At 37.3% G+C, this 17,932-nt stretch overlaps 1 protein-coding gene across 1 annotated transcript; it reads left to right on the forward strand.

Moving 5' to 3' along the window:
- The first annotated feature begins 7,297 nt into the window (after positions 1 to 7,297).
- LOC122569221 lies at positions 7,298 to 17,719 on the forward strand. The gene is made up of 8 exons (XM_043729899.1): positions 7,298 to 7,372; positions 8,083 to 8,206; positions 8,283 to 8,531; positions 8,663 to 9,339; positions 9,793 to 10,708; positions 10,805 to 11,168; positions 11,326 to 12,995; positions 13,131 to 17,719. The coding sequence occupies exons 1-8, from the start codon at positions 7,298 to 7,300 to the stop codon at positions 16,535 to 16,537; spliced, it is 7,482 nt and encodes a 2,493-aa protein (XP_043585834.1). The 3' UTR covers positions 16,538 to 17,719.
- The last annotated feature ends 213 nt before the right edge of the window (positions 17,720 to 17,932 follow it).

Consider the following 17,932-nt stretch of genomic DNA (forward strand, 5'->3'; position numbering starts at 1 on the left):
TTTGGCGGCTTTTGGTGACCCAAACTGGACTATATTAGCGTAGTTCTTGGCTTGGCATCGTTTTCCAAAGATTAATCAACTGATTAACTTTGGAAAACGATGCCAATTACCGGGTCTCACCACGAGGAGGTGACTACGCAAGAGACCCGCCCATGAGATATTTAACGTTATGCATCGGTCTCGACATTCAACCTATTGGCAAGAATGCACGTTGACCCGCACGTACCCGAAATATGCGCGAGGGAGTACGCCACGCGACAGTTTGAAAGAATTGAGCGATCGCAAACCGATAAATCGCGGAAATAATTTTTCCTGGTAAGCGAATCAAGAGAGAAGAGATTTTCATTTTTCGTTCCAAGATGGATAAGTATCGTTGTACAGAATTGACTCACAATGGAGTTAACATAGGTATTTATCTTACGATTAATTAAGTCTAAGACACACGGATGCCACGGTGTCCCACGGTATCCCCGCGGGGGAGTATTAGTCCTATCTAGATCACCAAAACAATTTTGGATGATCCAGACTAGACTATATTAAAGTAGTTTTCCGCTTGATATAATTTTTCAAATAGTAATATTCGGAAATATTAATATATGTAATTTTCCATTAGTAATCTAATCCTAATATTAAAATTAATGTTACATTAATTTTTTAATATTCAGAATAGTACTTCGTGTATCAGTATTTGGAAAACGATACCAATTACCGGGACCCACCACAAGGAGGTAACTACGCTCGGGCCTCATTTACGTAAAGAGTTTTTAAGCATCGGAAGCAGAAGATGTAAAATTATTTTAGAGCAAAGAAGAGAAAGAAGAAACTTATTAATCATTAGTTGCCGAATTGTTATGAGTTGTCAATTGATAGGTGTGAGTTGTGAATTATCAATTTAGTTGTTTTAGTTACACATTAAATAACCTTCGTTTCTTATTTAAATCACTATAAATAAATCCATCTATCAATAAATTTATCATACAGAATAGAAATCACTGGAAATTCCAATTTATAGTAGTTCTGATGATTCTATAATATTATTATAAATTAAAATCATAATTGTTAACAATTAATCGAGTAATAGTTTTAGGTTAATAATAAAATGCTATAAATAAATATCGCAGTTACTATAAATTATTAACTTAATTGTTACAAATTAATAATTTAATTGCGAAGAATTAATATATCAAATGTTGTTAACTAATAGTTTAAATCTCGTACAGTAACAGTTTAAATATTATAAAGCAATAGTTTAAATATTATAAATTAAAAGCTTAAATGTTATAAAATAATAGTTTAAATGCTGTAGATTGTTGGTTTAAATGTTATAAATTAATGACTTAAATGTTATAAAGTAATAGTTTAAATGCTGTTAAGTAATGGTTTAAATGTCATAAATTAATGCCTTAAATGTTATGTTCTTGTTTCGCAACGCTAACTTATTATTAATATTTATGAAGCAGAAAATTTTCAAAATCAAACGCGAAGAGTGCCTCGTTATATCTGCAATGTCAATTAACCTACCATTTAAAGAAAAAAAAAAGAAGCAATTTTGAAAATACCCGAAATTTGATACGCAACGCTAAGAAATAAAAATCTATGCACTCATATTTAAGAAATACGCAACGCTAATAGCGAAAGATCACAATGCAACCATTTAGGAGGTTGCCGATGAATGGTCAAACTTGTACAGCTCTTGCAGCTATACGTGTGATCCAGGAACAGTGTCCGACAAATGCAGTCGGAGGATTTGGGCATTTTGTATACGCAACTCTACATGACAAAACACGATCATTCGTTATCGCAACGCTAAAAGGAAAAATAATTAGAAATCGCGATGGAATATAATCGCAACGCTAACTCTTAAAGTAAATTCTATGAAAATTACTATTTGCTAGAAAATTAATTAAAAGCTAACATATTTATAATCTAATTTGAAGACAATAGAAATCAGGATAAATTCTAACACGTATAATTCTCTAAGAAATTCTAAAAATTCATAATAAAAATTGCAAAAGCAACCGCGATATTCGCAATTCGCAACTCTAAAGCAAACGCGATTGTCATCTTATCGCAACTCTAATTCAACCCGTAATCATTCTCTCGCGACACTAATAAAAATCCACGATATTATTTCGCAACTCTAATTCAACCCGTGATTAATCTGCCGCAACACTAATAAGAAAAATCGCGATTTGCCCAATGGGACGATGGACCGATGTATATGTCGGCCAAAAAACCAAAAACTACTACTACTACTACTACTACAAATACTAAAAACGAGCATAGTGACAAAGTAGTAACAAGAATGACTTCCCATGCTCTGGATGACCCAGAGGATGGGGAGCCATTAGTAGTTGCCCTCTTGAGTGGCAATTTGCCGGGCCTCTTCGGCATATAGCCTCTTCTTTCTTCGGGTGCAATGCCCGCTGAAACTTAAATGTAAGCTCGAGTCTTCTAAATCGCAAACAAAAAAAAAGCTTATAAAGGTAAAATAAAAATATAAACCGCGGAAGCTGATTGAAGTACACATGGATTGACCAACGATCACAGTGGTGATCGTTGCCCACTCACATGTGCGTGCTCGAGCAATGTACGTTCGTTTCGAGCCCACTCGCGACCGCGACCGCGAAATTCGAAAAATCGATAGGCAAAACCAGAGACGAGAGCATGCTCTACTCGTGCCGGTTTCACCGTCGATTTTTCAAATAAATTTCCAGAAACAGGTTGGTCACACGAAAACGCGCCTACCCGACGAGAGACTGTGCCAACCTGCCCGGCCCTACCTACTTATAATTAACAGCCATACCAGAAAGTATACTACCTATCCTACCTAACGCTATATTTAAAAATGGCAAAACAGGCACACCAACACACTCACTCCACGGTTCTCACACAAACGCTCGGGCGCAAAGGTCCTACACTAGAGAAGACGTCCCGGGACGCCTCCGACACCCGAGCTTAACACACAGCATGCATACTCTAAGGTACGTACCGTTTTCCTGAAATCGACTGACGAAGGCTAGTGACCATTGCGTAAAACGTGATAAAACACGTCTAAGGAAAATATATTTTTAAAATAAATATAAGCAAACTTGGAATTATAATTGCAATTGATAGCAATATTAATAGTATGATTACTCTTAATCGCGTGGATGATATTATTATAAATTGTGATTGTATCGAGACGTAAATTGAATCGACATATGTCTCGACATTTTTAATATTTGAAGTTTTAACGAATGAGAAAAAGCGACGCAATTCCACGGCCTAACAACACACACACATAATGTGGAAAATACGTCGTGCACGATACACTAACGCATCGTCAGTCGCTGAGAAATTATTACATTCCTTAATTCTAGATCATCGTGCCCAATGTCTTTCTCCCATTCAAGTAGCACCTGGGCACGTGAATGAGGTCCTGACAATGGGCACGGAAAGGGTTAAACCTGAAAATCCTGATCTAAAAAGATGATTAGTTTGTGTAACTTTTATTTAACGGACTAACGTTCTTTGATTTCATATTTTACTACTTTTTATGTGATTACATCTACTTTATTAATTTAATAGTAACAAAGTAACTCTAATTTATTAATTTAATAAATCAGAACAAAATTTTTTATTTTTTAAACAAGGTATCGTTAATTGAAAAGAACTGAGACACAATCAAATAGAATAATTGACTCTAAATATATTACTAAGAAAGAAATAATCTCAGGCGATCTCTTTATCAAAGCATATACTCGAAAATGCAGAAGCAATGTTCAGAATTATTGCTTTGATTAAAAAATCTGCCTGTCGCGAAGTGTCTTCTTGCACGTAAAGTTTCACACATTTTTGTACGGAAGAAAATGAATTTTGACTCATATTTTAAATTCTAGCCGAAGTGAAATAAACGAACGTGACTTAATATTGTCACGATCAATTCATTGCTTAAGATCAAGTATATTTATGTCATATAGGTATATTCGTGTAGATATTTACTATTTGCAAATATTCATAAGGAATATTAACATGCATATTTATAAATAACACGAATATATTCTCAAATGTGTATGTTTAACCTAATTATTAAAAAACTAATTATTATAATCGCGCTGTGCAAGAAGACCTATCCTAAACTAATAAATTTAAAAAAAGAATGTTACTACTCACGGGTATAAAAAATACCCGCGGTCACTATGCTCGCAAAAAATTCTACGTAATACAACCAGTCACCCGTGCCGATTCGGACCTTTCATCCTACGACATGATTGAGTGACCGGAGGAACAGAAATGCATGCGACTCACCGTTCGAAGTGCAGAAACAGAGGACGTACCATGGATGCTACGCCACCCCAGCGAATATCGTCAGGAAGACTAACATCAGGCAGGAACCGTCGAAGGTCCAATGGTGGAAGTGGAGGTTGCGAAAAATCTATTACAGAACAGAACACGATGAGTGATTGTTTGAAAAATTGAAAATAATGAAAAATGGAAGTTAATTAAATTTGTATTTTTAGTAATGATGGAGATTGAGATTCTAAAAAACCGTAATAAGTATGTAGCAAAATGAAACTGACATAAAAGTTTGAAATGAAAATCGAATGTTAACGCTTTAACACTTTATTCCAATTAAAAAAACAGCATTTATAGCTTTTTAAATTATCGATCATTTTTATTTTCTAATTAACAATAATTCAAGCGAAATACAAAGAAGCGAACAAATTGAGATATAAAACTACTTACATTCTTCAGCCACTCGACAGCCTTTATCCTCTTGTGAGATGCACTGACTCGAATACTGGAAACGAATGTTCAAAAGTAGACCGTTAAATGTTGTTGATTAGTAATATAAACGTTGTTAATTAGTAATTTAAATGTTGTTGATTAGTAGCTTAAATGTTGTTGATTAGCAGTTTAAATGTTACAAATTAATGGCTTAAATGTTCTTAATTAATAAATTAAATGTTATAAATTAATAGTTTAAATGATGTTAATTAAAAATATAAATGTTATAAATTAATGGATTAAATGTTATAATTTAATTGCTTGAATGTTATAAATTAGTAGCTTAAATGTTATAAATTAGTAGCGTAAATGTTATAAATAAATGTCCTAAATGTTATACATCAATAGTTTAAATGTTATAAATTAATGGCTTAAATGTTATAAATTAATAGTTTAAATGTCGTTAATTAGTAGTATAAATGTTGTTGATTAGTAGTTTAAATGTTGTTGATTAGTAGTATAAATGTTGTTGATTAGTAGTTTAAATGTTGTTGATTAGTAGTTTAAATGTTATAAATTAATGGCTTAAATATTGATAATTAATAGTTTAAATGTTATAAATTAATAGTTTAAATGATGTTAATTAATAATATAAATGTTATAAATTAATGGATTAAATGTCATAATTTAGTTGCTTAAATGTTATAAGTTAGTAGCTTAAATGTTATAAATTAATGGTTTAAATATTATAAAGTAATGGGTTAAATGTTATAAAGTAATAGTTTAAATGTTGTTGATTAGTAGTATAAATGTTGTTGATTAGTAGTTTAAATGTTGTTGATTAGCAGTTTAAATGTTATAAATTAATGGCTTAAATATTGTTAATTAATAAATTAGATGTTATAAATTAATAGTTTAAGTGATGTTAATTAAAGATATAAATGTTATAAATTAATGGATTAAATGTTATAATTTAATTGCTTAAATGTTATAAATTAGTAGCTTAAATGTTATAAATTAATGTCTTAAATGTTATAAATCAATAGTTTAAATGTTATAAATTAATGGCTTGAATGTTATAAATTAATAGTCTAAATGTTGTTGATTAGTAGTATAAATGTTGTTAATTAGTAATTTAAATGTTGTTGATTAGTAGTTTAAATGTTGTTGATTAATAGTTTAAGTGTTATTAAGTAATAGTTTAAATGTTATAAGTTGTTATTGTAATTTTTAAAAACTATTCTTCGATCCTTACGGTACGGGAGACCACACGCAAATGAGCTCACGCGCGAGTTTGACATTGTATATATACCTGATGGCATGAACTTGAAAAGTTATTTGAAGGTGTATCAAACGGCAACGGATTGCTGTTGTTGTGAAAGGCAGTTTTTCTATTATAATACGGTGAAATTTAATAATTTTTCAATTTTTATTGTAAATTTACGCCTTTAAAGATTTCATAAATTAATGGCTTAATTGTTATGAATTAATGGCTTAAATATTATAAACCAATAGTTTAAATGTTGTTGATTAATAGTTTATGCTTTAAGGTAATAGTTTAAATGTAATAAATTGTTAATGTAATTTTTAAAAGCTGTTCTTCGATTAATTTTTTGATTTCTATTGTAAGTTGACGCCTTTAACAATTTATTACAATAACCATTTTTATAATTATAATAATTTTTACAAGCTAAAATTAAATTCTCATTTCTGTGATACTAGTTTTTGATTTAAAACTGTATTAATTTATATTTAATACCAGTTTATGATGAAAATAATTGTACTATTATAGTCAAACTGTATAACTATTATAAATTAAGAGCACAATTATTTTTAATCGATGCTCAATTAACAAAATATTAAACGTTAAATCAACAAAACTTTATTTAATATCTTATGTTATAAAGCATATATGGTTCGAATAAAATAACAGACTTACAGTGATATTACCAGAAAAACAGAAGTATCGAAAAACGTTCAATTTTTATTACGTATCAGCAAATACCCTAATTATACTTCTACTTTTTACATCTATTCTGTTTTTAATGAAAATTCACGTGGTCGTCGTTATGTTCGAACCAACAATCGTAAAGAAACGTCCGGACGATCAATATTTTTCTAGATATTTCAACATTATTTTATCTATAATATATTATATTGATCAGACGATTTAGTTAGAATCTACAGTATCCTTTTTACGTATAACATAACGCTGAGAACCTTAAATACCGAACATGATATTGACAATAATACTGATCGTCTAAACTGAATCGTTAAAGCTTCTTTAACTCAATGGCCCCTCTTATCGCGCCATACTCACCTTCGTTTGTCATCGAGCACTCGCTCTCGTCAATTGTTACCTCGAAATCGTTCGGCCACAGAATTCCACTGGAAAAGCCGAATGCGTCAAAATTAACGTGACGTTAAGCGAACGAAGCCCCTTAAAAATTCCCTGGTGATCCTCAGAGTGGAGGTTTCGGTGATCAAGAACTCTTAGATCAGAGAACGGAGTCGACGATGATCGGCTCTCGTGGAATCGACGACTCGCTGCTGGTCCTCCGGCTCCTTCGACAGTTCTGCGTTCCTAATGCCTAGCTTCCTCGGACGTTTCCTTGGTATTTCCAGACGAACCGAACGATTAATAATGAACATCTTGGGCTTGGTAAGAATCTTTTTATTCTTTCGTTTCTTTAACTGTTTCCTTTTCTTTTTCTTTTTTCTAAACATTTCCTTGTATCCTATCGACCTAACCTCTATAACCTTTGATTCTATTTCTCGAGAAAAAAGATTCATCGGTACGCAACGAGCGACAACTGAAGCCATGAATTTTAAAACAGCACGTGTCCACCAATCAACGTTTCGATAATCAGAATCAGTTCTTTTCTTTTCATCTTCTTCGATTCGTTATTAATATTATTAGCTTTCCTTATGAACATTGCTTAGACTAATAACCTTTTCAACACCGTTAAATAGACAATTATTTTTCTCTTTTTTCTTTTTTTTTTAGAAAAGATTTTTCAAAGATTTGTGAGTTTATTTTAGCAAAGTTGTTAATTTGTTTTTTAAATTCATAAGATCAAATTCATGCTATCGTGGAGAGCATCGAGTAAACTTATTAGTCTACTTTTGGTCAGTTTATTCAAAAAATTATATCGAGAGAAATGCGTCTATTAAACCTAATCACCGTCTCAAATTTCACTTTCGAAGTAACAGTTTATAGATTCTTCAGTGTATTCGGTATATTTGTGCATTAAATCTTCCAAATACGGACGACGACCACTTGGATCCATCGATGACAATTCATGGCTTCAATTTCCTCGATAAAGAAATTGTCAAAGAGAATATATTTTCATCAGACGGTGTCTTTCGAAGGTTAATAGCACACTAGATTGGAGTCCCATTAAATGGAGCAACAAGCTCGAACAAATTTGGAACTTGTCCTTATCGCAAGGAACACGTATTTTCGACATTATTGGCGAGGATACAATCAAAACTGGTTAGAGCACCGACGAAATCAACGTCGACAACACCAATCTTACTAATTCGATATTGTTTTCTTTCAACCGATATAGTTCTATCATGGATCGTAATCACGCGAATCGTAATCGCCCACCTATACACGTTCTCCTATATGATCAACCTTTATCCCATATTAACATCAACGCAGCCGAACCTCCTCTTACCTTGGCTAATCCTTAGCTTTTTTAAAAACGTCGTGTTGGAAGTAATCGTGATAGCCGTTGGCCTTCTGCTTTGGTACGACAAGAGATTCTCCTTGACTATTTTCTTCGAATTCGTCCTCGTAAAGGTTGTCCCTCTGAGTAAGTAAATACTGCAGTAAAATACTTGCTCGTGTTGATTTCTCGAAATACCTTACTACGCGAAACGATCGAAAGCTTATCCATAGATTTCCACTTTCAGACATGTTATTCGATTGCCATTTTGTTGTCAGTCATTTTCAGCTACGTTTGGTATTCCAATTCCTGTCTGTTCCTGGAACAGTGTCACATGGAAAAGATACGAAAACTGAAGAGAATGAGAAGCGACTCGAACCTAATTGTCGGTCGTCTGTATATAAAGTTGGATGATTCGAAGTACAGGACGCGGTCTTTGACAACTTTGTTATCCTGCGAAAGCTACGAGACCCACGACACGCACGACACCATCTCGCGGATCATCGACGATCCCAATTTAACGCCAGCCCAGAAAACCATGAGGATTCTCGGGCTGACCGATCAAGACGTTGCCGATGCGCGTACCAGGATCAAAGAAAGGGAAATTCATAAAAAGTTGACGGAATTGGAGGACAATTCGCTCACTAGCACCACCAAAAATATGTCTCGATACTTCTTCGATAAATACGATTTCAACGCGCTGAAAGATTTGCGCAAGGTGAAAGACGAAGGAACGAAGGAGCGCGAAGATGAAGTTACGACGGACGAACGTAAAGACTATGAAACTCCGATAGATGAACGCAAGCAGGATGAAATCGTAATGACTGCACTCGTGGAGGTGCAAGTCGCGATATATGGATACAAGGAGGATGAAACTACTGTGATGGAAGGTAAGGAGGACGAGCTGACGACGAGTGAAGCTACGGAGGATAAAGTTACGACGGATATCATTTTGGTAAGTTTTGGTAGTCTGCTTCTTTCTTTTCTGTTTTATTACTTTCAGTAAAATAGCTCTTATTGAAAATATCTTCCGTTGAAATCGATGAAACATCGAATAATCTTCCGACCTTGGAACGCTATCGAATGATCTTTCGACTACTCTCGGCGAACGTTTTGCATAATCTTCGTGAAATCTTAAAAAGATGGCTTAACCACGTTTGTCGCAATCTGAACAGCTTCTGTGATTCTTGATGTAACTTTCATAGTCGTATTTTCCCGATATACGTAGAAGTTGCAAGATAAATTCGTACAAGTAATATGTTTCACACAGGTCATAAGAATATTTTTTAACAGTCCATTATTCGTTATATCAACGAATCTGAGTATTCGATGGAACCATCGTTAATACTAATTATACGTATATTTAAAACAAATCATCTTATACATAAAATTTTAAATGTCAATTCAGAGCAATCCATCCACGTCTTCGATGAACGTCCTTCTCGAACAGCCGCTAGATAATCGATCTATATGTTCGGAGAAGACAAATCCATCGGTGGAGCAACGAAGTTCATCTGGAATGAAGAGAGTAGCAGCAAACTGCTTGGAAAGGAGTTGCGCGAAGCAAATGAAACTGTACCCATCGGATCGTGCGGAGGACTCGAATCAGAGTGACTCTTTATCGAGAAAACAGGACTCGTCTCAGCCGAATCTCTCCTTTTCGAGACACACGAGACAAAGCGTAGAGAAAAGTAGCAGCCCTGTGAAACTGCAAGCTCTGTTCAACTGCAATTGCATCGTGGATGAGGATTTGTACAAAGGGAACGCAGAGGAGTATTGTTTTACGAACGGTGGCACGATGGCGACTTCCACGCCTAACAAAAGTATCGGCGAGGGCAAGATGACGAGAAGCGCGGAGAAGAGCGACGTTGATAGCTCGAAAAGTACGATCTATCACTCGTGCTTGGACGACGTCAACGACGTTGATCAGAGTCAGAATCAAAAGACGGAAACTACGACGAATAACAGTTTACTTTTGATACGGGAATTGTTACAAAATGATCTGAACATATTAAGGGATATTAAGAAGGACGACCAAAAGTTGGAGAATGGAAGTTTGATGTTAGACGATAAACCCAAGCAGGATATTTTAAAGATTTCGGAAAGCGAATCGAGCGTCTTTCGGAAATTGTACGTAGGACAGTGTAACACGTCTATTGGCATTCAAAATTTATCGGACATTGTGAAAGATTTGAGCGTGACCCGGAACGTGGTGACCAATTTGGAAACCTTGAGGACCGTCGAATCTGATGAAAGTGGAAGCAAATTGAAGAATGAAAATGAAATATTAAGGATTATGGTTCCTACGACCGCCATCGACGACGGTACGCGTCGTTATACTTTTACAACTCTATTTAGAATTTTCATTTCTATCGAAGAAATGTCTGGTCTGACAAGTAATTCTATGTGTTTTTTTTTAGACGTAAGTTCCGCGCAGAGGAGCAGCTTGAGCCCTGGCAAGCCGAAGAAAACCAAGAAAAATGTATTAAAAGTAAATGCACCTGAATATTCATTCGGCGACGCTAATATTCCAAGGTTCGTCAAAGACTCCATGAAGGTTTTCGACGGCTGTTATGAAAAGGACTTCGCCAATAACTCGGAGCTGCAGTGTATGCTTCAGCAATTGGAGAAGAAGAAATGGAGTATATTCCCTGGTCAGCCTAACCAAAACATGTCAATACCATCTACTTTCTTAAAACAAAACGATCAACATTATCCATCGTCGGCGTCGCAAGATTTGGGAATCGTTGATTTACCTATTACTCATTTCGACACGACGAAGAGGTAAGCAAAAGTTTTCAAATTAAGCTTGATCGTTGCACAGTGAACGCGTTACGTAAAATTGGTAAGACACAAAATTGTTTCTTAATAGACGACTCGAACGACTAGATACCTTCGAATAGACGACCTTCTTTTAAAACGTTTCTATTGCCTCTATCAGATACGAGATCTCAGCATCCACCTCCTCCAAGGAAACCGGCGAACATGTCGCTTCTGAAATCGTACCGGAGAACATGCAATTCCTTGACGATGACATTTCCGTATTAAGCGATATTCATAAGCCTGGTATCTCAAGCTTCACGAAGGACGCCCACACGCAAAGTGACAACGACGACCATCAAGATCAGCCAAGAACCTCGAATCTCAGTGAGAAACACAGGAAGATGTTCTTAAAACGTAAATGCCTGAAAGAACAATCGAGAAGCGTTTCTCCGATCGTAAATCTTCACGAACGTAAGATCGGATCGCAGAACGTGGTTGGAAAAGACCATGGCAAGCCTCCTATGCGTCAAAAACCGACGAAACTTAACGACAACCAGAGGAAACCAGCTGGCTTAACGAAATCTGTATCCGACAGAAGTATCTGCGAATGTAAAACGTGCCAGAAGGACAACAAATACCCGATTTCGACAGAATCGAATTTGGACAAGAGGGGCGAGAACAAGAGATGCACAACGAAATGCAAAGTAGAGACTTTCGGCACGATTCCTTTCTCACAGGTTGTGCGTCCATCGATGTTCGATTCGATGGTCTATCGCAGAAAACCTCCGGTGTACCCTAAAAAAGCCAAGAACGAGCCTCCTGCGCAGCCAGACACCTCTAGTGTCCTTAATGCGAAGAAGACGTTTAAGGAACTTTTGGAACCATCCAAGAGGCCAGCTGATAAGCAATCAAGCCACGGTTCGAAGAAATTCAAATGGAAGAGAAGAATGGAGTCGCTAGAAGAACAGGAAGCTCGGGAAATGAAGGCTCTGAAAGCATACAACGAAGTCACGTTGGTGAAGGACAAGAAGGAATTGGAAGCTAAGAAGAAGCTGCTTTCAGGAAGAAACTTGGCCACGGCTCCTGAAAGCCTAAAGAATCGAGGTTATCCGAGGAAGAACAACCTGGAACGTTATAAGAAAAATATTCCTCGAAACGTGGAAACGACGTACAACGACTGCTTCAACAAAGAGAACTTGTTAACAGACGCAACCACGGAAACGGAACCACTGCCGAATCTTCCATTTATGGACAATAAAACGCAATTCGCCGCACCTGCAAGATTCTTCGATGTTCCGCATGAAAAATACTCCTGTTCGAAGTTGTCCAATGCTAATAAGGTCACGGACAAGGTGTTGAATAACTTTGGTAAATCGCATGCTGAACAGGTGAAGCAGGACGCGAAGAAGAGCAAGCAGACCCTTGGTGAGACGGACACTAGGAAGCAATATACAAAATACAGTAAACCGAAGAAGTCGATGGACGAGGAAAACGTTTCGATAGTTTCGATGAAGAAGTTGGAAGGTGTGCAAATAGGTCGCGATTTGGAGAGGACACCTGCTAAAGAGGATGTCAGGAGTCGCTTAGAAATTTCTGCAGAGTCTTCAAACATGGATCGATTGGCTAAGCTTGATTCTCGCGACTCTCAAAGTCGTACGAATATCGCCGGATCTTTCGTTCAGAGCGATCACGACAAAGTGACCTCGACTTTTGTGGATGGCAAAGACTTTGGTGCGCAAGTTGGAGACTTAGCGACGTTGATTAAGCCTACGGCAACTCAAGACGTTGCATCGTCGTGGTCTTCCAGCATCATCGAGCAAGAGGAAGAATCATATTTTCAGAAGCGAGGTAAGAATTGCTTCAAAATTTCCAAATTCCTTTCTAACGTGATTGTACCATGTATGTGTAAATACTTCTCGTAACATTAAAAAACCTTGAAGACATTTCATTGGAGGAGATTAAACATATACTAACTTTTTCTAGATGATGCGAACACTCAGACGGCCCAACTCGAAGCAACGACGCTCAAACTCGAGAATGCTAAAGAGAAAGATGAGACGGTGCCGAAAACCGAAAATCACGAAGGGGAAGTGGAACCGGCATTAGAAGCTGAGAATGTGGAGAAAGAAGTAGTGCCAGTATCGGAAACGGAGGTCCAGCCAAAGAAAGTTGAAGCAATATTGGAAGTAACGAACCACGAAGAGGAAGTTGAACCAACGTTAGAAACGGAAGACCAGCGAAATGAAACTGAGTCGATACTGAAAGCTGAAGACCAAAAACAGAAATTTGGATCGATATTAGTAACGAAGGACCACCAAAAGGAAGTTAAACTAGTATCAGAGACAGAGGACTATCAAAAACACACGATCGAAGCAGATAAAGAAGAAGAAATCAAAGAATCTGCAGCCTCGGACGATAGTCTTGCAGAACATCTTCCAGAATCTATCGATGACGAAAAAGAAATTCTTCAAACCGATGGAATAGTCGATGAAATAACCGACGAAATTCGAAGGTATAGCTCCGAAGTATCACAGAACGAACCTGGAATAACTTCAAGAAGAATATTCACGAATTTATCGAATTACACAAGGAACATCGACACGAATTACGTGGCTGACGGCGTCATTCTAAGTAATTCGAACGCCCCGAGAGAAAACAATACTCCTGTATGGGACATCGTAGACGAAGAGACCATCAGAAAGCTGTACAACATGTTTTCCCATCGATCCGTAGACTCCACTTTCAATCTGCCCGGAGAAATTCAAACGGTGGACGACATTTTAAATAACAGACAGTCAGAGTCATCGATAGACGATTTTATTTTTCAATCGGGTAGATATTCGACGAGTCTTTCTATGTACGAGCATACCATTTTAGCTACCATTCGACCACTTCAAACTTTAGAAGAGGAAGAAGATCACGCAGGTTCTCTTTACGATCTATGTATCACTACCATGGATCAAGAAGGTTTGCCTATCAGTTTCGAGGTGGAGTCTATGGAAGATCTTGAGGACGAAGTCGAACATCCAACCAATAGACTTGGGTTAAACGATGTTGTAATCCAAGTGACTCGGTTCCTGAGGAATTTGAACATCCGTGGATTCAATCTGGAAAACCTTTCCGGCGTACTGGAGATTCTTCCCGACCCAGTGGACGATGACGAGGATCGGATAGAGTTCGAGATCGACGAAGAGGACGAAGAAAAGGATGAAGAGATGGAAGAATGGCCGATAGAGGACAGAAGAATATTAAAATTCATTAAAGAGGATTGTTTAAGATTCATCAAGGAAGATATTTTCACGGATATGAAGTTTCCCATTGTAGTCAGATTAAGCGACGTGATAGGTGACGATTTGGCTACCTCTGACGAAGAGCCGGAGGAACTTGACGTAGTGCTTGAACAGGCAGAACCGAGTAAAATAAATTTGTTCTCTTTAATGGATGACAAATACGAAGAAGGTGATGATAAAATCGAAGAAACTGGTACGGAGGAAATGGAGGAAGAGGACGAAGGTGAAGAAACGACGAGAAGCGAATATTTCAAGATGTTGCAGAAGATTCGAGGAACGATGTTTACAACAGCGTTTCCCTCAAGGCCAATCGTGAGCGTCAGCGACTACAATGCTGCTGAAAGTATGTTAAACGAAGAAAGGATAACTACTTGTTCGGAGGATGCATCTTTAGACGAGATCGTCGTGAAATTTATGAGCAATTTGAAGAAATACATACTGAAACGTTCGGAACAGGTGCAATTCCGCAGACAAAATTTAAACCAAACCTACGAAATATTGGACAAGACTGACACGGAAGAAGAAATCAAATTTGAAGAAAGTATCGGCAGCGAGGAGATCGAAGGAAGCGACAAAGACGAAGCGGTTGAACAAATTACTACGGTCGAAGATGTCGAAGAGGTCGACGAAAAGATAATGACAAAACAAAACAAAGTAGATGTTACGTATCAAATTACCGAAGAAGACATTCTAGATACAAGAGTCGAGGAATATGGAAATGTAAGTTGGAAAGAAATCGACAAGGCCGATCAGAATATTCAACTGATTGAATTCGAGAGCGAAGCAAATGAAAAGATGCAAATATCGGTTCCGGAAGAAACGTTCGAACGCGACGAAGACGAGTCTCTTGAAAAACTAAAATCGAATAAAATCGATGGGAACGAAGAGACAGATTTTGAAGTTGATGGAGAGGGAAGCGTAGAGCTGAAGGAAAAGTTATCCTTATACACCATCTTCACATTTCTGCTGGCCGTCTCCTGTTTTTATCTTGGATACTACTACCAGAAGATCTTCTCGTTTAAACAAATTTCAACGTCCACGTCGACTTTGAAACCTTTCGAGATTCACGCAACACCAACTTCAACGACCCCGTTCTTTGAAAATTCGACGCTGATGAAGGAAACGAAGGAAGAAAAATATGAAGAAACGGAACAGGAGGAAAATGACTCGTTCGAGAGAATCGTCGATCTTGAAACGATAGAAATCTCTCAATTCACCAAATACGATTCGGAATTAGATTTGGACTCGATTGTCCATAGAACACTCTCGGATAGCTTGAGAACTATAGACCAGGATAGTTTGAAAGAAATTGAAAACGAGGTTGGAGAATCTGTGTCGCTAAGGGGACGAATTTTAGAAAATACAGAATTGCAAGAAGAAGCAGCGGAAATTAATTCTGAAAATGTCCGAGTACGTTCAAATTCACAAATACACTCGGCTTCCCGATCGACTGACACGATTGGGAGTGCCAGCATTAGGAAGCTCGATATTCGTACGAGTGAACCTCCGTTCATCGTTGAACCGAATAAACTTGAAGAAGATTCGTTAGAATTGCGTCTGGCGGAAGAAGAAATCGAGACCTTCAAATACAGAGAAGACGATGACTCCGATTCATCAAAGTCTCTACCAACGCGTGACGATGAAATCAAATTACTCAACGAGGCACAGGTGAATCTATACGCAAAGGTAGTAATAGAAGAAAAAGAAGAAATGTTAAATGCGGAGGAACTTCGAACGAGCAGCTGTGGAGCAAAGGCGAAAACATCTACTTCCAAAATTCAGAAAGAAGATTACGAGCAGTCGAGCAAGGAGGAAGAGGAAAAGGAAGAACGCTCTGTGGTTGATCAAACAGATGCCGAAGGGATCATTTTTTCGAAACAAGAGGTCGAGAAAAGTAAGGCGTCTACGGAACAAAACGAGTCCTCGAGTTCGCCTCAAATTTTGGAAACGACCGACAGTTTCGATTCCACGTACACGAGAGCTTCCGAAACGTCGAGGAACGCCACCTCTGCGGTAGATCTCAATGATTCCTCGATGGAAGAGTTCGTAATCGCATCGAACGAATCGATTACATCAGACAAAACGAGCGGATGCAGTTGAGTAAAAAATATCCGTCTCAATCTTTCCGTAATTTTCAGGTTCGTTTTTTTTTTTATTTTTTTCGCGATATCAACGGATTTTAGCCTCCTGTGAACTTTTTCTTATTTTTAAGGAACTACCGGAGAAGATTCTTTTTTTTTCAAAAGAGTGAAGCTTCTTTTACTTTGCTTTTTGTAAAAAACAATCGTTGAGATTCCTTTTTTCTTCTTTTTTTTTGTTTTCTCTTTTCTTTTTTTATGAAGAGAAGTGGCGTTGCAAGAATAGACGTTCGTGCCGATATCGTTGGAAGATACCACTCTTTTCGTTTCTCCGGTTCGAAGACGTCCGATTTTGCAAGAAATATTGTTCCGTTTATCATTTGCAAGAAATAGAACGTCTATCGCTTGAATTTTATTTATTTCGTTTCTTATATTCGTACTGATTAGCTTATATTTGCGTTTTACAAGTGGCACGATGTTTTTTGAACGACAAATATTTCGTGATAAGTGAAATTTTTTCGTCCATTCGCAAGTATTATTCATTTCTAACGAATAAACAATCGTACTTTAAAGATATAATTTTTCCTCGAAAAGTATCTAAGTCAGCTTTCGTCTGTTTAAAAGAGAAAATAATCACAGAGACAGAGTCTTGATTAAAACGTTCTAGCATTAAGACATGGAATACACCGCGAAATCTTGTCAATTCCGAGTTTATCAATTCGAATATTGATTTAACTCGGACAGCGTTCCCAAACGAGGTTCATTCAATTTGACCGACCTTTTATCCCGCTCTCTTATTGTATCACTCAACAAGCTTAATATACTTAATTAAATACAGTTCCTGTTTGCCCCCGACATCTCTTTACTGACCGCTTAATCGTTCAATTAAGCGTCACCGATTTTCCATTTCTCTGCACCCTTAGATAAATCGTTATACCTTCCTATAACCTTCCAACATTCAAATTTAGTAATTTTCAAACTTTCAAATCCTCCAACCTCCTCCACGAACTTCCAACCATTCTCCTAAAATGTTCTTTCCCTCACACGATTCTCCTACCCGCGTTTACTCTTCTTCGCTGTTCCTGTACCCACCGATCGACCACCATTATCAACTTCTCCAAGCTCGTCCGCCGATCATCCAAATGTTGCACGATCGCAGCTTCGATTCGCGATTCTTCGCTAGCTACGTGCTACCTACGTTCGTCATTTCCGTGGAAAGAAAAGAAAAAAAGAAAACTGCACGTGACGGCGATCAGTTGGCACGGGGCGAAGCGAAGAGGAGAGAAGCCGATCGGCGATCGGCCGCGGCGCGATGTTGTGTTGGTTAGCCACCGGTGTAGATGTAGGTATACGCGTCGTAGGTGTACAACTTCGCGGTCTGCCGCGGCGGCGCGCGTACTGTTCTTGGCACAGTTTC

This window comes from Bombus pyrosoma, linkage group LG7, assembly GCF_014825855.1.
Source record: "Bombus pyrosoma isolate SC7728 linkage group LG7, ASM1482585v1, whole genome shotgun sequence".
Taxonomy (NCBI): Eukaryota; Metazoa; Arthropoda; class Insecta; order Hymenoptera; family Apidae; genus Bombus; species Bombus pyrosoma.

Coding starts and splice junctions, on each gene's coding strand:
- LOC122569221 (XM_043729899.1), top strand. CDS start 7,298: ATGCCTAGCTTCCTCGGACGTTTCCTTGGTATTTCCAGACGAACCGAA. Junction 7,373..8,082: donor TAATGAACATCTTGGGCTTG/GTAAGAATCTTT, acceptor TGTCTTTCGAAG/GTTAATAGCACACTAGATTG. Junction 11,169..11,325: donor CATTTCGACACGACGAAGAG/GTAAGCAAAAGT, acceptor TGCCTCTATCAG/ATACGAGATCTCAGCATCCA.